The sequence below is a fragment of the Herpailurus yagouaroundi genome, unplaced genomic scaffold, assembly GCF_014898765.1.
Source record: "Herpailurus yagouaroundi ecotype Mexico unplaced genomic scaffold, PumYag 139, whole genome shotgun sequence".
Lineage (NCBI taxonomy): Eukaryota > Metazoa > Chordata > Mammalia > Carnivora > Felidae > Herpailurus > Herpailurus yagouaroundi.
Window position 1 is genome coordinate 39698340 of NW_024412394.1, and position 22276 is coordinate 39720615.

General features: G+C 35.5%; 1 protein-coding gene, 2 long non-coding RNA genes and 1 pseudogene across 6 annotated transcripts in view; 2 read left to right on the forward strand and 2 right to left on the reverse strand.

The window, feature by feature from the left end:
* Positions 1–466, reverse strand: part of PHIP (PHIP subunit of CUL4-Ring ligase complex) — a 139457-nt gene extending 138991 nt beyond the window's left edge. For 2 of the 4 annotated variants that reach the window (XM_040473999.1, XM_040473998.1), the window contains exons 1-2: positions 305–454; positions 93–189 (exon numbers count right to left, since the gene is read on the reverse strand). In XM_040473999.1, the coding sequence (XP_040329933.1) occupies positions 93–156 (64 nt within the window). In that variant the 5' untranslated portion in view covers positions 157–189; positions 305–454. Of the gene's footprint in view, positions 1–92; positions 190–304 lie in introns of all 4 variants that reach the window. The other 2 variants (XM_040474003.1, XM_040474000.1) reach the window with 2 other exon arrangements.
* A 4-nt stretch (positions 467–470) lies between these two features.
* LOC121029695 (uncharacterized) overlaps positions 471–22276 on the forward strand; it is an 80556-nt gene continuing 58750 nt past the window's right edge. The window contains exon 1 of the long non-coding RNA XR_005789840.1: positions 471–721. This is a non-coding gene — a long non-coding RNA (uncharacterized LOC121029695). The remainder of the gene's footprint in view (positions 722–22276) is intronic.
* LOC121029697 (uncharacterized) lies at positions 728–3177 on the forward strand. Its single transcript, XR_005789843.1, has 2 exons — positions 728–1145; positions 1726–3177. It is a non-coding gene; the product is annotated as an uncharacterized LOC121029697 (long non-coding RNA).
* On the reverse strand, positions 16446–16545 carry LOC121030121 (uncharacterized; annotated as a pseudogene).

Here is a 22276-nt window from a genome sequence, read left to right on the forward strand (position 1 = left end):
GCCGCTAAGCCTGTGTGTCTCCCCGTCCCCCTCTCCCGCGCAGAGCTGTGTTTCCAGCCGCCGCCCTCCCCCACGCCCGCGAGCGGCGAGCGCCGGCTCGGCCCGCGCCGCGCGCCGCGCGCCGCCGTACCTGAGCCGCCTGCTGACAGGGTCCATCTTCCAGGAACCGGGCGATGAGGAAGTAGAGCTCTGCGCGGGAGAGGGGGACGGGGAGACACACAGGCTTAGCGGCCGGGCGGCGGGGGGCGGGGGACCGCGGGCGGAATCGCCCGGTGCCAGCGGCCCCAGCAGCCCCCCGACTTACCCGATCGCAGCTCCGAGAGGCCTTTCCTCTCACAAGACATGTTTATGGGTCACTTCAGGGCCGCCGGCGGGACACCCCGCCGCCGAGGGGAAGCGGGGATGGTGCCGCCGCCTGCCCTATAGCTGTCAGTGTGTGTTCACGAGCCCAGCCTCGGCTCCACCATTCAAGCAACGGCGGCGGAGGCGGAGGAGGAGGAGGAGGAAACAACAACTCTCAGGCAGCGGCTACGGCCGCCGCCGCCTCCGCCGCGGATCCCTCCGCCGCAGAAAGGAGTCCGCCGCCTTCGCGGCCCGGGCTTGGCCCGGTCCTCGGCCCGCGCCCCCGCCCCCCGGCGCAAAAAAGAGTGCCTCCGGCCCCGCGCCCAGCGCCCCCGCGCCCAGTGTGACGAGACCCCTGCCCTTTCCTCCCCGGCCAAAGGTGCGATTTATTTATTTATTTCCAGTCGGAGAAGATGTCGGAGTCGGATCCGCCGGTTGGCTGAAAGGCGCTTTCTCTGTGGAGGCCGACCGCGGGAGGGAGGGGGCCGGGGACGGCTCCGCGGAGGGATCTGACGCACACGAAGCCGCAGCACAGGCTCTATTCAGTGGCGCTGGCTGGGGCTGAGATGGAAGTTAGTTTCTATGTAGCAGAAATGGGAAACAAATGAAGCAAAACTGCCCAAAGAGGGGAAATGCCCCGAGGATGGGTCTCACTCTCACGCGCGCACACAGACACACACGCAGAGAGCCCTCTCGCGCTGGGCAAACTCGGGATCGCGCTCCCCGGCCCGAGTTGAATGATAGTGTTTGGTTTCTGTCTCTTGCCATGTGCATGTGTATAAATGCTGCGGATTGGCATCTGTGTAAGTCTTGTCCTGCGTTATTTCTGCAGCCTATGCAAAGTGTTGTGTAATTTATTGGAGTGCTGTATATTGCAATAGAGGTTCGGCTTTTTTTGTTAAGCACTTGGCGTTTGCAAGCCCGTTATTTGCCGAAGCCACCTCTGCGTATATCTTTTATTATTGCCGTTGCCTTAAGCATTTTACATTTTAAAGATGTTTTATTTTAATTTATTTTATTGTTTACGGGCAAAGCGAACTCCTGATCTGTACTTCAGATACTCTTTTTCCTGGTTACAAAAAGGCTAGTGATGGCTAATTAGCGACTTGGGATTAAAGAACCTTAAAGGTTTTTTAAGTATTTACAAGAAGGAATAATGTAAAGCTGAGAGAAAGGAAAGAACGCTAATATTTATCTCTAACTGATCGGGAGGTAATTTACTGACAGATCAATACCCTACCGAAGGATATTGAAAGAGTATACTACAGTTTAACCAAGGTGATTAGTGATTAAATAATTTAAATTATCTGTGTATCTTGCATTTGACTTCGTCATGCTAATTAATGGCTTCTAATTTGAGGTGTAAACCATTCCTGTTTACAGTTAATCACGGGAAGACTTCTTGAAAACTGACGAAAAGAGAAAAAATTAATCTTTCGTAAATTAGTAGGTAATTACCGGTTTTATATGCTAAATCATACATCTGTGTTTTGCTGATGAGGGTAAGGGCCTTGTTTTTTAAAAAACGAATATGGGTGAAATTAATGGAAACAATGGAAAAAGCCATTTGTTAGAAAACAAGGACACCAAGTGATTTTTATCTCCAGATGATTTAAGCACTTTTCAAAAAGACTTGATAGTTGATTTTTTTAAGGGTTGCATTTTAAAGGGAATTAGGATAGTCGTTCTTTGTTAACATTTAACAAAAGATTCCCCTTTAAAATTTTAGATAATAAACTGCGTTTTATGTATCTGGTCTAAAAAGGTTATTTGTGGGTAAAGGACCAACAAGCTGTGTTATGGTTTTCTAGATTGTTTCCTCAAGCCTTGTTCCCTCCTAGCTCCTACATTACTAGTGGGAAATACTTGCTGCAACTGCCTTGTGTTGCACTGCAAGACTGAACCGGTGTGATGCCCTATACTAAATATCCAGAAATCATCCTACATGTGAGGAAGAAGAAAAAAAGCCTCAACCTCTTTGGAATGATAGGATGTAAAAATTGCCTTTTAGGACAATCTTAATCGAATAAAAAAGAGAAGTTACCATGACTCGTCCTACTGCAGCCTGGTTATCAGAGCTACTGTATTTATTGAAATGGCTATCCTTCAAATATTGAAAATATTTGCATTTTTATAGACATGAATTCCATTCTGTCTATTGTAGGTAAGTGGCTTGCTTCTAGATAGTTAGCTTTGAAAAGACAGACATTTAATATGCCTTTTTGCAATTCTATTTATTTCCATGACTGATGCTTTCTATTTTAACTTTTTAAAAAGTCTTATATTCTTCGAATAATTGTGATCTTTTATATCATCATGATGTTCTTACAAACAGATTTTAGGAACTAAAAATTATAGTCATAATCTTGTGGTTTTGAAATATTTGTATTAGTCTGATTCTTACTAATAGATGTTTTATCCTTGCAAAGGAAAATAAACCAAATTATGGCATGGAATATAAAATTACTCTGGGTAAAGTTTTCCATATATGTCTTGCGAGTGTTATGTAAACATGGAAAGCTAGTATGATTATCTCATGTATGCTTTTCATTTAGAAGCCACGAAAACTTTTCCTAAGCTTGCTACCAGTACTTAGCTCCTAAAAAATTGTTAAGGAAAATTTCCCTTCTAAGTTTTCTGGAAATGATGCTCTTGTCATTTTGACTAACCTTGGACAATGTTTATGGTTTCTTTTTCAAATACCTAATTTGAAGACATTTGTAAGCTTGTCTTTGAATTAATTTATTACCATCAGTCTGTTACAAGAAAATACAGGTTACTAGCTAAAAATTAAAACTTTTTTACAACCAAATAAACTATTTGTTTTTAACAGTAGATGTTAAATTGGATTTTTCTAAGTTCTTCAAATGTAACATAATACTCCCTTATAATTTTTTAATTTCTTTAAACATGAAACACATTTCTGGATTCTGGCATCATCAATTAACTATAAGGTTTACATTAAGTCACTTATTGTGCATATGTATGCAGAAAGTCTGTACATAGCAGATAGAAAGAAAGTCTGACCTTGAAGTCCTATACTTTAGTTCCCAAGGCCATGGACCTTGCACTTCTTCTTCCAGTATTAACTCTTTTGCATGTGAGGATAGCTCAGATTCCATCTATATCCCTTTTTGTTGATTATTTTAACTTTTTCATGGACTTCAAAAATAAAATGCCAACTTAAAAAGATTTCCATGCCTTTTATATTAGAAGGCTAACAAAAATAGTAAAAGTTTGAAAAGCTAACAACAAATGTATTTATCTAATACGCTCTGTTTCGGAGAATTATGAACTTTTCTTGAAATGTCAGTTTCTGTAAAATTCATTTGGCATCACATGAAACAAGATAAACACTTAAAAAGTTTGTCTTGATCATGATAAGCTATTATTCTAATGAAATAATCAAATGTTGCCATTTAAGTCCTTCCTAGAACAAGATGGGATGATATTTATAAATGAAAAGATCCCACTACCTTTATGAAATTTGGTTTGTCTCCAGTAGGATGATGAAATAATACATAACTCCAAAAAGATTCTGCAAACACAACTTTTGAAATTATATATTAAGTCTTGTGTTTATTTTGATGTTGTGCTTTTATTTTATAGCAAAAGCTTCATCCTATAAAGTGTAGAAATGGAAAAGTAGAAAGCATTCTTCTTCAGAAAATACCTTCTTTTTTAATACTCATCTGCCCTAACAACAACACACAACTATCAATAGAGTCTTATTTAACACACCCCACTCCTCCTCCTGGCTTGCTCCCTGATACTGTATGTTTCTGTCCATGTCTGTTTGACTTTCTCTCTACACAGACATTCTTCCTTCACAAAGCTTGGATGTATATCAAATTTGAAACATATGAGCAGATATACTCTTTGGCTACTCCAGAAAGAAAAAGATAACCAGCTTTAATAAACCAATCCATAATTTAACAATTTATATCGCCTCCCTGTATCTCACTGAAAAACCTTTTTACTTATGTTAGAGCACAATTCCTTTTAATATGTAACAAAAATTAGTTGTTTACCAACAATTGTATAATTCCTTATTTGAATGTTATTAGTAATTCACCATTCAAAAAATTTCCATTCAAATAATTTTCCTCCAAATTAAATAATCCTAGTAGCTTACATATTTTATATGTAAGTCTTGGTTTACACAAAAAATACACATCTTCATGGACTTATTTATTTTTTTAACAACATGCATGAGTTAACAGTACAATTACAAAGATTAAAGAAGAAAAGCAATTTTAGAACATATTCCCACAAGATTTGGAGCAGCACAGTGGATGAAGTAGAAAAAGCTGTTCCAGATGGGAGAAAACTTAAAGGAGAAGTCTGTAGGCATGTTCTATCATATGCAGATGTCTGATGGATCAAGAGTGGGCCAGACTGAACACAGAACAGTGGAAACGGGAAGGTAGACTCTGGGGAAGAGATGCAGAGGCTTTGAAAGTTGCTAGTGGTGGTGTCTTAGATAAAACATACTATTATGAATGCGATTTAAAGATGGGATTTGAGGACAAGAGGTAAGTAGTCACTTGTCTTTCCATATGCCTGAATTCATAAACTTTGAAAACCCCAAAGAAGAAAAAGTATTTATATGGGAAGAAAGGGGGGGGGATTTATATGACAGTGAGTAATCTCTACATGATAAAGAACACTCAGAATCAAGGACACAAAGTAGATACTGTTGGTGAAGAAGGAGAATGGTTGTTTAAAGAGTAAGATCTTACTGACAGAATGCCCAAAAGTCTGACCTGATACTCAAATATGAGAATAAGATATTATAAAAGTAAGATATAACTCAAAATTGAGAATGAAGCCAATTTAGATTTAAACTGACTTTGTAAAAAAAAAAAAAAGTGTTTCCATTTTCTGAATTCCTACAGAAAGGTCTGTCAAGTTATACAACCTTCCTTGTAAATTGCCTTTTTCTTCTTATGTATATATACTTGGCAAAGATCTTCTTATGTTTCTGTTACGTTAGTCCCTTTGATAGGTATACTTATATTTTTTGAAATGGTGATTAGCTAACTAGCTCAAACAAAGAATGCATTCTATTATACAGTTATAAAATTTAAAATAATGTTGATAACAAGTAGATCTTTCAGCTGAGTTGTGTGTGCAAAATTTAAGAAAGCTTACAATTTGATTTTGATATTATACCTACAAATTCCATTGTATTCATAGTTTTCATACTTAAATTTAAGCACATGAAAATATAGATGTAGATGAAATGGGTACAGTAGATTTTTTTAATGATCATCAAAACTTATCAAATAACAATGATTTATAGAAAAACTAATATAGCCTTTAAATGGAATCTCCTCGTAAGCACGTATGTGTTATTTTCTCTCAATAGTTATCAGAAGTGATGTTACTGAACATCATTAGGGAACATCTTTGTTAAGAATATTGAGTAAGTGGTATCATATGGAAAAGAAGAAATATATTGCCTCATTAAATGTCTCACCATCCTTACCTCTCCAGTTCGCATACATTACACCTTACACTTATTTTGGTCATTCAGTGTTTTGGGTTTTTCGGTACATATAAGATTTCCGTGTTTCCCCGATATCCCCATATTTTCAGTTTTTTCAGGGTCTCCATAAAATTTTCATTCTCTTCCATCACTGAAACTTTAGTTTCCAGTGATAAACCAAGCATAGGAATTAAGATATGTAATTAATGTGGATATATCCTAAGAGCTCTAAAAATATAAAGAGGATCTATGCTTCTTATAGTTGAGAGTGCCACACATTAAAATCTTCAAGATCTCTTATTTTCAGCTCCCCTGGTTATTTACACAAAAGACTAGGGAAATAATTTACACAACTTGTGTGAAAAGGAAGAAAAAGGGCTTCCGTTCTCTACTTTTCCTTAAGAAAGGAGATGCTAAGCAGGAAGCATTTTCTGTTTGTGAAGTATATTTATGTATTTTTGTGCTACTACATTTTTATTTCAACATTTTTGCCGAAGTCAAGATAAATGTGGCCTCTTTAGATATTAAATTTTGCTGAGTTAGAGGAATTACTAATTTTTTAGAGAGAATCTTTGGAGTAATTAATGCAGCTTTCAGACTCTCGTTTGTAAAGTTTTCAATCTAATAGTGGCTGAAGAAAACTTACATTGACTCAAAACCCGTTGTGATGTGCTTAACTTAACCTCTTTGAGATATTTAGTATGGGAAACTTACTTCATTTCCAGAGCCGGATCCCATCATGCCAAAAAAAATTTTTAAAGGCATCCTTGATGAACACACAAGGGCAAATTTCCATGGCACGATAGTAAGATATTTCCCCCTAACACCTATTAACATAGCATTCTTCTATTGAATAATTATAAAGGTCATTTTCCCTTTCAATTAGCCAGTTTCTCATGTGGCTTCTTAGTTTTTTCCTTTTTATTATTAAGAGAATATGTTGATAGAAACTTATTTTGTAAGCGTTAAAAAGAAAAATAAGAACTTCATCACAAGTTGTGACATGTACCACTTCTGTGAAGCCGTGTTTCTTTTTCTTGGGCAACACTGTTTGAAGTGATACAAGGACCAAAAGTCAACCTTTAAAGTCTGCCCTTGTCTCCATATGCCGTTCCTACTTTTATGCAATCCTCCTTGTAACATGCTTACTTTCTCTCCATGCATTAACTGAAGAACCAGCATTTAAACACTAGCTTGCAGTTGGACCCTCATTGTGTACTTTCATACAACACATGGAGATACACAGCTCACCAGACACTGATTGCAGATATGACAGCTAATCTGAAGTAGCTGAGACCCTCCTCCCTCCCCCAAAATGGCTGCATCTGGAAAGAAAAGGTTTTGGTGGTAGTCTGGCCAGTCCCCAGAAATTGTCAATTATTAAAATCTGACTTTATCAGCAGCAATATCTCAATTTATTGAACGGACTGCAAGAGATAGAATCAGTGGCTATACATACCATTCAAATTTAACGATGACGAATTCACATTCCTGAAATAGAAACTGTGATACATTTATACATGTAGACTATGTTTTTGTGCGTGTGTGTGTGTTTTTTTAATGTTTATCTTTGAGAGACAGAGAGAGATAGAGCATGAGCAGGAGAGGGTCAGAGAGAGACACACACACACAGAATCGGAAGCAGGCTCCAGGCTCTGAGCTGTCAGCACAGAGCCCGACATGGGGCTCGAACTCATGGACCACGAGATCATGACCTGAGCCGAAGTTGGACACCCAACCGACTGAGCCAGCCAGGTGCCCCAATGTTTTTGTGTGTCTTAATATAATTGCTTTTAGTACTAAGTGGATATATTTTACAAATACTAGCAGGAATAAATTCCAGCAAGTTATTTTTAGTAACTGCAAAATTAACAACATAAAATTTTGTGAAATCAATTGCATGTGATATAGATTAATGTGAAAGCATTTCTTTCACAACACGTTTTTGAATAAGGGTATGATTTCCATATTTAAAAAATTAAGAATTTCTAACAGATTAGTTGCAATTCTATAATATAAACTATAAAGAGGTTTGAGTCAAGAGGTTTTCTAGCCACAATTAGTTTGAAAACTTAAAAATCTAGTGTCAAGAATTACATTAAAACTCCAAAAATTTTTATAGTATTCAAGGTTTTTCTTTTAGTTTTTTTTTAAGTTACAAATGTATTATCATTCTTTAAAAGCTTAGTTCTTTTTAACTGAGATATTTATGCTTCAAACATTAACATTTGGAATCTAGAAATCAAGTTGCCTTATTAACTCAGGAGCAATTTTTAAAAACTTCTTTATCATGGAAAAATATCAAACATAAAGTAAAGGAAATAGAAATATGATCCCCTGGGTACTAGATGCCCAGTATTCATGATTATTTACATTTGAACAATCTTATTTTATCTATCCTCCCCTACCACCCCCTTTCTTGCCTAAATGTTTTAAAGGAAATCTCATCATTACTCCTGTAAATAATTTGATATGTAGTCCAGAAGCAAATACTAAGTAGCTTAGTTCTTTCATTGATGGATTGATCCATCATAAGAAATTTTTTTTTACATATGGTAAAATATGTACCATATTTTAGACACTGTATTAAGTCCTGGAAATTGATTAGCTGGAAAAAGTCATCAGGACCCTTTCTAAGCAGTTCTCTTATGATGGGAAATGCACAGTTAACAAATCAGATCATCCCATTCAACTGCTTAAAACCTATCAATGATACTTTATGAACCCCTGGACGATCTGTAGTGGGATATGTGAAACCCCTCATAATCTGCCTGTCTCAACCTCTCCACACTCAACTTTACCCACTGGGCCATAAGCAGTCTAAATGCCTCCTATATGGAATTAGTTTTCCAAACATGCCTTTCTTTAATTTTTGCACATGCTGGTCTCTCTTTCTGGAACCTTCATCTCAAAACCAGACCAATTCTCATGTAGTTTTCAAGACGCCACTCAATTATCCATTGCTTCTTTGAGAAACTCTGTATGCATCTCCTCCTAGCAAACAAACCAGGTATTCATCCTCCGTGCTTCCAGAACAGTTTTCTGTGTGTCTCTTGTAGCACAGCTTTGAGGCATGTTATTGTTTTATATTGTTTTTAGTCACTAAGTTTTTTTAGGAAAGTCTCTGAATTTTGGATTTCTGTATCCCCAATATATGCAACAGTTCAGAATAGACAACAGATATTTAATAAATACAGTGTTTTTTTTTTCTTAGAATGTGCTTATTAGATGAACTGTGGTCATTTCTGAAGGTGTAGTAGGATGGTTCCTAATAATGACCTAATTTTAGTTTGCCTAATTTGACAGGACTAAAATGGGCACATGGAAACACTGACAGTTTTGCCATTAGAGGGAAGGAAACAAAGTATGCATTGTATTTAAAAGAAACACCAGAATGTTCCACAAATTTGGATATTAGCTCTGCCTTCTCGGAAATTCTGTTACAGTATTATTTGAATATAAAATGAAGGAATGATATGGTCAATAAAAGAAGGTCACAGAATACCAAAATAATAACAACAACAACAAAAAAGGAAGCCTAATTTAAGGTGAATATCAAATCCCTCTTTTTCCCTCTGAAATTCCCTTTGCTACTTAACTTTAACATGTCTTTTTGTAGTACATTTTCCTTACATGTCTTTTGTCTCTATCTTTTATTTTATACCTTAAAGAATCAGAAGAAAAACAAATATCCATGTAAGTAGAGTATCAAATAAATGGAATAGTGCCTCAGCAGGGCCCCTATAGCAAGTGAAAAAGAGGGTCTCAGTCATTACATCCATAATCATGGATCATAGAATTTTAGAGCTGGAAAAAACCCTACAGCTTATCTAGTCCAAATACCTTTTCAAGGAGGTTAAATGATTTGTGCAAACTCACACCTCCTTTTCAAATTTCAGTCAGCCTTGCAATTTTTCTGAGGTATTGGTGTAAGGGTAGTATAGCTGAATAGCTAAAAGAGAATAATTTAGCATGGAATGAGTCAACATGACTTCTGCATGAGAAATGATGTTTGTTTGTTTCACTAGAGTTGTTTGAGAGAATAAATAAGTATGACTAAGGAGATTTAGAGAGAAAAATCTATATTTAAATTTCCAACAAGCTTTTTGACAAGTTCCTATATCAGACTGTTTAAACAATCCCCATAAGAAATTGGATTGGAGAGACTTAAGGAGAAATTTTAGTAGTTAATAACCGACAAGAATCAAGTCCTAATTCTGTTTTTTTTTTTACTGAGTGTCCTGGTTCAAATTATTTAACCTTGCTTATGATCAGTTTCTCACAAATAGTATGAATAGTAATTTTATCTAACCCACCAGGCTGCTAAGAGGATTGAATGAGATAATAACACTTTATAATAAAAGCTACTATATGTTAAGTACTCATTATATATCAGACACTGCTCTAAGTGTTTAACAAATATTATCTCATTCAATCCTCACAAGACCCCAGTAAGGAAAATATTGTTATCATCTCCCCACTTTAAAGATAAGAGAACTGAGGTATAGAGTGGTGAAGTAACTTATCCTGAATCATGAAGCTAATTGTTAGTAAAGTCAGGAATTGAACCCAGGAAGGCTAGTTCTGGGGCCCCTACTTTTAACCAGTCAACTTCTGACTCTTGTGCTATCAGTATGTGCAAACCCCTTTTCATGCACAGCTTAAGTACATAATAAGTACCTAGTAAAGGTAAGCTATTAATACTTTCACACTTTCTCAAGTGGAAAAAAAAAAAAAAAGAGAGAGGCCTAATATTGACAGAAGACCTACTTTAAGCATAAGGCATTCTCTTTAAAACCAGCCTGGAAGGCCATAGACACCCAGACAGTTTCCATGGTCCCACCAAGGTCAGAAGCCAGTATAGGTGAGAAGAGAGATTAAGGGGATAATAGTCTTGTTCTAAAGCCCATGTTGTTTTTACTACATTTCAGCCTATACCCTTACTTGAATTCACACTCTTGTTATTCCTCTTTTACGAAAACCACACTTAGATGTATAAGTAGATATGTACAGAATACATAAAGCACATTTATACATAATATCAATATTTTTTTGACCTACAGGCAAACGATACTTAGTAAAGAGAATTTGAACAGTAGCAAGGGAAACTTTTACTAAGTTTCTGAAGAACAGAAGCTGATGGCTGATGCCCCAGAGTCAGTGCTGGAGCCAGTTGAGTTTCACGTTTTAGAACATGATGGGGCATTCAAACGCACATTAAAATTGACTAATTTTTAGTTGACCCTAAGCTTTTCTGGGAAGAAAAAGGCCAAACCAATGATATCAAATGGTAGGATTCCCAGATGAACTGCTAGACAAAGGATCTATAGTAATTTTACATTATTCCCTGTAAAACATTGTCCTGAAAAGCTTTTGTACCAAAAATGAGTGCAAAGTGTCACAAGGAAGAGCACTGGAAATATAAAGCATTATCCCATAGTACTGTACATCAGCATTAGGAATATTTTTTGTTCTATTCACCATACCTTAAGGGAATCATAAGGCCACAAAGCCAACCCATCTAGAGAAAGGCAATTAAAATGACATGAAGATATGGAAAGTTGTCTGCCAGAAAATGGACTAAAAATATTAATACACTGAAAACTGAAAACTTTTAGGATGAAAATGGGTACAATGAACGCAAACTTATTCATCAAGATCTAGAGTTCCAGAACCCAGCAAGTTGTTCTTATTATTGTTCTTAATTAACCCCCGAATGCTTCAGAATATATCTCTCAAGAGAAAGTGTGTCTCCTACAGCATCACCCTATATTATCACAGTTAGGAAATTTAACATTAATGCTATTATCTATTATATAATCTGATCCTAATTTCTCCAATTGTCCCAAAAAAGTCCTCTATAGTTTGCCATTCTTCCCTCCCTACCTTCCTTCTTTCCTTGTATTCTTTTTTTGATTCAGAACCCAATCAGATGGCTCTTATTGCATTTATTTGGCATAACTCTCTACTCTCCCTTAATATGGAAGAGTCAGCCAGCGCTTTTCATCTTTCTCATCATTGATTGTTTTTTTAAGAGTCCAGGCAAATTATTTTACAGAATGTTTCTCAATTTGAATTTCCCTGATTGTTTCCTCATGGTTAGATTAAAGTTTTTGGCATGAATACTACATAAGTAATGTTGTGTCCTGTGAGCACTTCTTAAAGCTTGAAAGAGGAGAAATTTAGGACTGGTGAATTCTCACTGTACCCCCAAATTGTATTTGTTATTTCCAGGAGAAGACAAAGGAAGTAATATTATTGGTTCAAACATTTAAAAAAAATTTTTTTGACATTTATTCACCTTTGAGAGACAGAGAGTGATGGAGCACAAGTGGGGAAGGGGCAGAGAAAGATGAGACACAGAATCCAAAGCAGGATCCAGGCTCTGAACTGTCCCCACAGAGCCCCACTGGGGGCTCGAACCCAGGAACTGTGAGATCCTGACCTGAGCCAACGTCTGAAGCTTAACCCACTGAGCCACCCAGGCGCCCCTATTGGTTCAAAACATTTAAAATAAAATTTCTTAATATATAAAAGTCAGATCCATTAAGAGGTAAAGAGATGTTTCAGAAAACCTCTTTAGCTTTTTGCAGGTAACATTTCAGGGTGTAGTATACCTGTTATCTCTCGACATTACTCTCAAGGACAGAATGCTGACTATGCTATGCTAGCTTGACTAAAAATGGTGTTTTCTAATATCTCCCTCTTTTTTCACAAAACCAAATCCCAGTCTGTTAGGCATTTTGCAAAGTTTATTCTAAATGCTCCTTTCAGACTATATTTGAAGAGATTTTAAAATCTTTGAGAAAAGAGGATTTATATATCAAGACTGGCTAACTCTAAGTTACCTATATCCACAGTGTCCTCAAGTGTACATATATATTTTTAAAGTTTATTTGTTGGGGCGCCTGGGTGGCGCAGTCGGTTAAGCATCCGACTTCGGCCAGGTCACGATCTCGCGGTCCGTGAGTTCGAGCCCCGCGTCAGGCTCTGGGCTGATGGCTCGGAGCCTGGAGCCTGTTTCCGATTCTGTGTCTCCCTCTCTCTCTGCCCCTCCCCCGTTCATGCTCTGTCTCTCTCTGTCCCAAAAATAAATAAAACGTTGAAAAAAAATTTAAAAAAAAAGTTTATTTGTTTGTTTGTTTTTAAGTAATCTCTACCTCAAATGTGAGGCTTGAACTCATAACTCTGAGATCAAAAGTTGCATGCTCTACCAACTGAGCCAGCCAGGTTCCCAAAGTGTATATTTCTTTAATTTAACAATCCTAAATCCCCCAAATTTGGGCAAGGTGTAAGATGCATGTAATTGACAGCAGGTACAGGCAATCACTAATTTTTTCAAAATTTCCAAAGTGAAATTTACTTATTTTTTCATGACAATATGAAATAAAATCAACATTGATTTTTGATGCAGAAAGAATTTAAACCTTAACACTGTTACTTTCCAGCTTCTTAGCTACATACAAATCATTTAACTTCTTTAAGTTGTATCCTCCACATGTGTAACATGGAATAGCACCTACCTTTCAGTGTTGTTATAAGAATTAAATGTGATATCACATGAAAAAGTGTCAGTTTTATATAATTATTGTTATATTGACCAGAAAAAAATTCTTTGATGTGATCCAAGAACAGAATGGTCCATCTGAACCATCTCTCTTTTTTGAACAAACCAGTTGCTTGATCATACTTACTATTTACTAAATTTTCCTTCGTGTGAAAGGTGCTAGACCAGATGTTGTCCAAATTCCTTCTTTTACTTGATACCAAGTTCCCATTCTTGGGTTGGATGAGAAAATCCTATATCCATATTAAAAATTCTCCTGTTTGCTTAATATAGATCACATTTGATTTCTGTCACCTCCAAGCAAAAGGAATATAGTACCATCACTTATGGTATATAACCAGCTGGTTAGATGAGTCACTTTAATTAAAGCTGCTTAAATGTGACACCAAAAATGGTCAACTAATGCTAATAACTGCTTCAACAATTGTCTAAATTTTTTCATTATACTTATCACACCAGAAGTTGGGATACACTTAGGATGTTACATAATCCGATATAGTTTTTGTTCTTTTAAAAAAAATTTTTAAGAACAGTTTTAGGTTCACAGCAAAATTAAGAGGAAGGTACAGAGAATTCACAGATAGCCTCTACCCTCATTATGCAGAGCCTCCCTCATTATCAACATCCCCACTGGAATAGTATATTTCTTACAATTGATGAACCTATATAGACCCATCATAATCATCTGAAGTCCATGGTTTATATCAGGGTTCAATCTTGATATCATATATTCTATAGGTTCAGACAAATGCATAATGACATATATCCATCATTATGATATATAGAGTAATTTCACCATCTTAAAAATCCTCTGTGCTCTGCCTGTGCATCCCAAACCCAACCACCTCCAATCCCTAGTGACCACCGATCTTTTTACTGTGTCCATAATTTTGGCTTTTCTAGAATGTCACATGTTTGGAATCATATAGCACATAACCTTTACAGATTGGCTTCTTTTGCTAATATGCATTTAAGTTTCTTCTGTCTTTTCAGAGCTTGATAATTCATTTCTTTTTAGTACTGACTAATATTCCATTATCTGGATGTAACAGTTTATTTATCCATTCACCTACTGACTGGCATATTGGTTGCTTCCAAGTTTTGCCAATTATGAATAAAGCTGCTATAAATCTGTGTGCAGGTTTTGTGTGGATATAAGTTTTCAACTCCTTTGGGTAAATACTAAGGAGCATGATTACTGGGTCATAAAGTAAGAATATGTTTAGTTTGTAAGAAACCTTCAAACTGTGTTCCAAAGTGGCTGTACCATTTTGCATTTCCATCAGCAATGAATGAGACTTTTTGTTTTCTCACATCCTTGCCAGCATTTGGTATGTCAGTGTTCTGAATTTTGGCCATAAGTACTAATATTGTGTAGTGTATCTCACTGCTTGCATTTACTTGGTGATTTATGATGTTGAGCATCCTTTTATATAGTTATTTGCCATCCGTATATCTTCTTTGGTTAGGTGCCTACTAAGGTCTTTGGCCCATTTTTAAAATTGTATCGTTTGTTTCCGTATTAAGTTTTAAGACTTCATTGTATATTTTGGGTAGCAATCTGTAGTCAGATGTATATTTTGTAAATATTTTCTTCCAGTCCATGGCTTGTCTTTTCATATTCTTGACATTGCTTTTCACAAAGAAGTTTTTAATTATAATGAAGTCCAGCTTATCAATTATTTCTTTTATGGACTGTGACTTTGGTGTTGAGTGTAAATAGTCATTGTCATACTGGGTCATCTAGGTTTTTTTCTATGTTATCTTCTAGGAGTTTTATAGTTTTGCATTTTACATGTAGGTTGTGATCCATTTTGAGTTAATTTTTGTGAAGTGTATAAGGTCTGTGTGTAGACTCATCTGGCTGGGCTCTCTCTTCTGGTCCATTGTTTATTCTTTCACCAATACCACGCTGTCTTGATTACTGTGTATTTATAATAAATATTAAAGATCAGTAGTTTCAATTCTCCAACTTTGTTCTTGTTCCTCAATGTTGTGTGGGCTATTCTGGATCTTTTGCCTCTGTATATAATCTTTAGAATCAGTTTGTCAGTATTCACAAAATAATTGCTGAGATTTCAATTGGAATTGCATCATATCTATAGATCAAGTTGGGAAGAAAAGAAATCTTGACAATATTGAATCTTTGTATTCATGAACATGGAATATCTCTCCATTTCTTTAGTTCTTCTTTGATTTTGTTCATCAGTTTGGTAGTTTTCCTCACAGATTTTGTACACATTTTGTTAGGTTTATACCTACATGTTGCATGTTTTTGGGTGCTATGAAAATGTTATTGTATTTTATAATCTCAAATTCCACTTGTTAATTATTGACATATAGGAAATAATATTTTGTTGAAGATATTTGCATCTGTGTTCATGAGAGATATTGGTTTATAGTCTTGTTTTCTTTAATGTCTTTGGTTTTAGTGTGCAGGCTCATAAAATGAGTGAGGAGGTGTTCTCTCTGCTTCTATTCTCTGAAAGAGATTGTAAAGAATTATAATTTCTTCCTTAAATATTTGATATAGTCACCCAGTGAACCTATCTGGACTCAGTGTTTTCTGTTTTGGAAGGTTATTAATTATGGATTCAATTTCTTTACTAGATAGACAAATCTATTCTGATTTTGTGTTTCTTCTTGTGTGGGTTTTAGAAGATTGTGTCTTTCAAAGAATTGGTCCATTTCATTTAATTTTTCAAATTTGTTGGAATAAAGTTTTCATAGTATTACTCTATTATCCTTTTAATGTCCATAGGATCTGTAGTGATGTCCCCTCTTTCATTTCTTATATTAACAACTTGTGTCTTGTTTTTCTTTGTTAGTCTGGCTAGAAGCTTATTGATTTCATTGATCTCTTCAAAGATCCAGGTTTGATTGTGTTGATTTTTTCCTATTGGTATCCCATTTTTTCCTGTTTTGATTTCTGCTGTAATTCTTTTTTTATGTAATCTGTGACAATTTTTTAAATTACATTTTCATTTTAATTCCAATACAGTTAACATGCAGTATTATATTAGTTTCAGGTGTACAATATAGTGAAAAACTATGGAACACTTTAGAAATTTGTGTGTCATTCTTTCACAAGGACCATGCTAATCTCTGTATCTTTCCCACTTTTTAAAATATATGTGTTGCTGAAGTGAGTACTCTGCTCTAATTCTTATTATTTCTTTTCTTCTGCTTACTTTAAATTTAATTTGCTTATCTTTTCCCAGTTTTCTCGGTGTACATTTGTATTGTTGACTTCAGCTCTTTTATCTTTTTGAAATGTATGCATTCAATGCTGTAAAGTTCCCCCTAAACACTGCTTTCACTGCATTTCACAAGTTTTGATAAATTGTGCTTTCATTTTCATTTAATTCAAAATATTAAAAAATTTCTCTTAATATTTCTTCTTTGATCCCTCTGTTGTTTAGAAGTGTGTTGTTTGATCTCCATATATTTTGGGACTTTCCAATTATCTTTCTGTTATTGATTTCTAATTTAGTTCCATTGTGGTCTGAGAGCAGACATTGTTTGATTTCTATTGTTTAAAAACATTTTTTTAATGTTTTATTTATTTCTGAGACAGAGAGGGACAGAGCATGAGCAGGGGAGGGGCAGAGAGAGAGGGAGACCCAGAATCCAAAACAGGCTCCAGGCTCTGAGCTGTCAGCACAGAGCCCGATGCAGCGCTTAAACTCACGGACCACAAGATCATGACCTGAGCCGAAGTCGGATGCTCTACCGACTGAGCCACCCATGTGCCCCAGATTTCTATTGTTTTAAATTAAGGTGTGTTTTATGGCCCAGAATGTGGTCTGTCTTGGTGAATGTTCCATGTGAACTTGAGAAGAATGTATATTCTGGTGTTGTTGGATGAAATAGGATATAGCTGTCAATTATGTCATTGATTGTTGGTGTTGTTGAGTCCAACTGTATCTTTCTGATTTTCTGCCTGCTGAATATGTTCATTTCTGGTAGAAGGGTATTGAAGTCTCCAACCATGATAGCAAATCCATCTATTTCTCTCTTTTCTCAGTTGTGTCAGTTTTGCCTTATGTCGTTTGACACTCTGTTTTAGGTGAATACACATTGAAGGCTGTTATGTCTTCTTGAAGAATTAACGACTTTGTCATTATGTAATGCCTATCTTTATCTATGATAACTTTCTTTGCTTTGGTGTCTGCTATGTTTGTAATTAATATAGCTACTCTTGTTCTTTTTTAATTAGTGTTCACACTGCATATATTTCTCCATCCACTAAGTTTTAATCTATATTTGTCTTTATATGTTTTTAAATTTATATTTAATTCCCAATTATCTTTTAATTTATATTTGTCTTTCCATCTATTAATTGGTGCATTTAGAATACTGACATTCAAAATGATTATTGATACAGTTGGATCAATATTTACCATATTTGTTACTTTCTTCTACTTTATTCTTTGTTTCTATTTTTGTCTTCCACTCTTTTTCTGCTTTTTATGGCTTTAATTGAACGTTTTATATGGTACCATTTTCTCTCCTTTCGTAGCATATCAATTTTATATATATATAGAGAGAGAGAAAGAGAGAGAGAGAGAGAGAGAGGTATTTTTTTTTTTACTTTTCTCCGTTGTTGCCCTAGAGTTTCCCATATACATTTACAACTAATCCAAGTCCACTTTCAAATTACTCTATACAACTTCACAGATAGTGTGAATACCTTATAATAACAAAATAATCCTAATTATGCCATCAATCCTATGTATGCCATCATACATTTCACTTATATATAAGCATACACAATTATATGTATGCATAACATAGGCATACATACATACATAGGAATATATCATCAAATACATTGTTGCTATTGTTATTTTGAGCAAACTTATTAGATCGATTAAGAATAAGATAAACAAATTTTTTATTTTATCTTCATTTATTCCTTCTTCACTGCCCTTCTTTTCTTTATGTAGATTTAAGTTTCTAACCCACATTTTTTTTCTTTCTCGCTAAAGACCTTCTTTTAACATTTATTGTAGGCACATTTATCAACAACAAATTCCCTTAATATCAGTTTGTCTGAGAAAGTCTTTGTTTCTCCTTCACTTTTAGAGGATAATTTCACAGGATACAGAATTCCAGGTAGATTTTTTTTTTCCTGTTAATACTTTAAGTATTTCACTCTACTCTCTTACTTACATAGTTTCTTAGGAGAAAGTGGATATAATTATTAAATTTTTTCCTCTATAGGTATGGTGTTTTTTCTCCCTGGAATTTTGCAGAAGTTTTTCTTTATTTTTGGTTTTCTGTAGTTTGACAATGATATGTTTAGGTGTAAGAGTTTTGGGTTTTATCCTTCTTGGTATTCTCTGAGATTCCTGGATTTGTGGCTTGGTGTCTGACATTAGAGAAAAATTCTTGATCATTATTTTTTCAAATATTTCTCTTATTCCATTCTCTCTTTCTTCTCCTTCTGGTATTCTCATTATACCTTTTGCAGTTGTCCCACAGTCCTTGGATATTCTATTATGTTTTCTATTCTATTATGTTTGTTACAGTATTTTTTCTTTTTTAGTCTCTAGCATTTCTTTTTGATTCTTTCTTAGAACCAAATTTCTATATCTTTGCTCACATTTTTTATCTGTTCCTGCATTCTGTTTATTTTATCTATTGGAGTCCTTGGCATATTAATCATAGTTGTTTAAAATTCCTGGTCTGATAATTCCAACATACCTGGCATGTCTGGTTCTGATGCTTGCCATTTCTTCAAATTGTTTTGGGTTTGTTGTTGTTATTGTTGTTATTGTTTTGGGGTGGTTAGCCTTTTTAGTATGCTTTGTACTTTTTTTTAAAGTTTATTTATTTTGAGAGAAAAAGAGCATGAGCAGGGCAGGGGCAGAGAGAGAGAGAGAGAGAGAGAGAGAGAGAGAGAGAATCCCAAGCAGGTCCTGTGCTGTCAGCATGGAGCCCACTGCGGAGCTTGAACTCATGAGCTGTGAGATCATGACCTGAGCCAAAAACCAAGAGTTGGACGCTTAACTGACTGAGCCACCCAGGCGCCTCTGTACTTTTTTTATTGATAGCCAGACTTCGTGTCTGTTTATAGGCAATAAGCTGGGGGAAATCTTGGTGCTCATCTCATTTGTGTTCTGTTTCATCGATCATTGTCACTCGTTTCCCGAAGTCCAATTTCTTGAAAACCAAAAATTCATATATTTATTCAGTTTTTTAATTTGTTTTAGGCAGGAGAGTAAATCCAGTCCCTGCTATTCCATTTTGGCTGGAAGCAGAAGTACATTCTTCCACTTTAAAAATATTTATCTCACCCAAATTTGACTAACTTATCTCTCTTACATTATGCTTATTTTTTAGTAATATTTTAAAACTTTGACACTAAAAAAATCTGACTTTCCCCCGAGAGGAGAAAAAAGCTTTTCATTGTTGTATTCATCTTGGTGCTTGACTCATACAATTTTTACCCATCAGCTTCATAAAAGGTCTTCAGTGTAAGCTATTGGGATCAATTTGACAGTAAGACTTTGTATGATGAATGCATTCCCTAATTGTGGAAAAAAAAAAAAAAAGGAAAAGAAAAAGAAAAGAACCTAAGCAAAAGAGTTAACTGCTGTGCCTAATTCTTCTTTGCCACTGTACTGCTTTTGCAAAAAAAGGTTGGAAACCAGCCATGTTTTCTTTTGTGTCCATTTCCCCCCCCATATTGATTAGTTGAGAAGTCATAAAGACATATTTCTTAACCATTTAGACAAGGAAAGATGTAAATTCTTCTACAATTATTTATGTAAAGTATACATTTGTCGATCAAATCTACCATAAAATCAAGAGCTAAAATTTGAACATTAGACAAATTTAAGTTTGACTTCTTTGGGGCTGTCAGTGAGGAGAGACTATAATATTTAGGGCTTGTTCATTCCTTTTGTGTGCTGGCATGTACCCTTCTGGGGTTTATACTGGCAGGCAAAGCTCCTCTCTTTTGCCGTTCTATCTTCCAGTGAGCATTATACCTACTGGCAGCTGAGAATATCACATTATGGAAGATATATAGACTTCAGTGGCAAGGAAAGGCTGTTTCCTGAAAAGGCAAGTTCATGGCATATGTATCATTGCCGAATAGTTTCTTAACCTGGACCAGATACACAGGTGCTTTGAAATCTAAGAACATTTTTAAATTGTATGCAAATGTTGTATATGTGTTTATGCTTTCTGTACGTAGAATCCATAACTTTTATTTATACTCAAAGAGAGTGTTAAATGATGAGTCCTTCACATACTCTGACTGCAGAGGGGAGCAATAGAACAACCAGACATACTGTCAAAGTAATATAGAATTACACCCCCATAAAATTATCCTCAGAATAAATTAAGAATCTCTATCACTCAAGCCTCAGAGTGGACATTTTTTGGCCCAGTGATCTCCTGCCACAACCCAAATTATAGCTGGTAATTTAACACCAAGATAATCAGCTCTTCTTGTGCCTTAAAAATGTAACCATTCCTGTGTTTGTTTTTTATTTTTTTCTGTCACGTTAAAACCATGTAAATAAGTATATATTCAGGTGAAACTTTTGCTCAAAGCTGAAAAACTTTCTAGGAAACTGACATTTAAAAAAAGAAAGAAAAGGTTGCTTATCCACATGGTTAACCTTTTAAGTGAAAGCAAGGAGATGTTAGTTAACCAATGTATTGCTAAATCATAAGGCAAGTTTGATAAGATTAATTGCACTATATATCAAGACTTGAATGATTTTTTAAAGTCACATTTTTATTCCTCACAGCCAACCATGTCTTTGCTACTTTTCCCTGTCCAGTTAAGCAACACTAAATCTCAAAATGTAGGCTAGTCATTTTAATTACTCTGTAATAAATCGGTCTATCATTATATAGGGGAAGTATTATTATTTCTATGTCATTTCTAACAAAGTGGAACCTTCAAAAAAGCTTATGTTCATAAGAGAAGTCCACCTCCTTGTGTGTTTTTTTTAATGTTTTTATTTATTTTTGAGAGAGAGAGTGTGAGTGAGTGAGGGGCAGAGAGAGGGAGGCAGGGATCCAAAGCGGGCTCTGCACTGACAGCGGAGAGACCCATGGGGGCCTCCGCTAACCAACCATGAGATCATGACCTGAGTTAAAGTCGGACACTTGATTGACTGAAGCACCCAGGCACCGCCCCCCTCCTTATTACTGAATCTGTTTATTAAGCACTATCTTTTGATCTAAAGCTCCCTTTAGCTTCATTTCTGATGCTTGGGGATATTTCTTTGGCAAAAAGAAGGGTAACAATGAAATCATCCTTCAAAAGAGTATTTCTTCATCCAATCACATTCGTTGTTTTTCATGCCATGTCTCAGACTCAACTTAAACTCAGTTCTCTCTTTGGCAGTTTCCCATTTTGATTTCAACTCCAGAATTAAGCAGTATATATCAAAAAAGCAGGTCACTCATAACAACAGAGTCAATAATATACCAAAATAAAATATATTTCAAGGTATTTCCTTTCATCACTGAAGTATTTTACTGCATTATTAATATTTGAAGATATGTCTTATTTGCCAATTTTTCCATACAATAAAAAGAGCTAGAGATTCCAAACTTTTCTACGAAATCTCTCTTTCTTTCTTTGTTTTGGTAAAGAGTACATTTCTTTTAAATTTTGTAAATGAATGAATATTGATTTCTAAAAATGCCAAGTCTTTAAATGAAAGTTCATCCTTTATGTATGTTCTTTCTGAAGTTATTACTTTAAATCATTATTTAAGTTTGTCCATTGTATTGATTGTGTTGGGTGAAGTATTTTTTTATCCTAAAAGGAAATTATCATTTATCTATGCAAAATTGATATAAAATGTTAAAGTTAAGGAAAAAAGCTAAATTTAATACCAGCA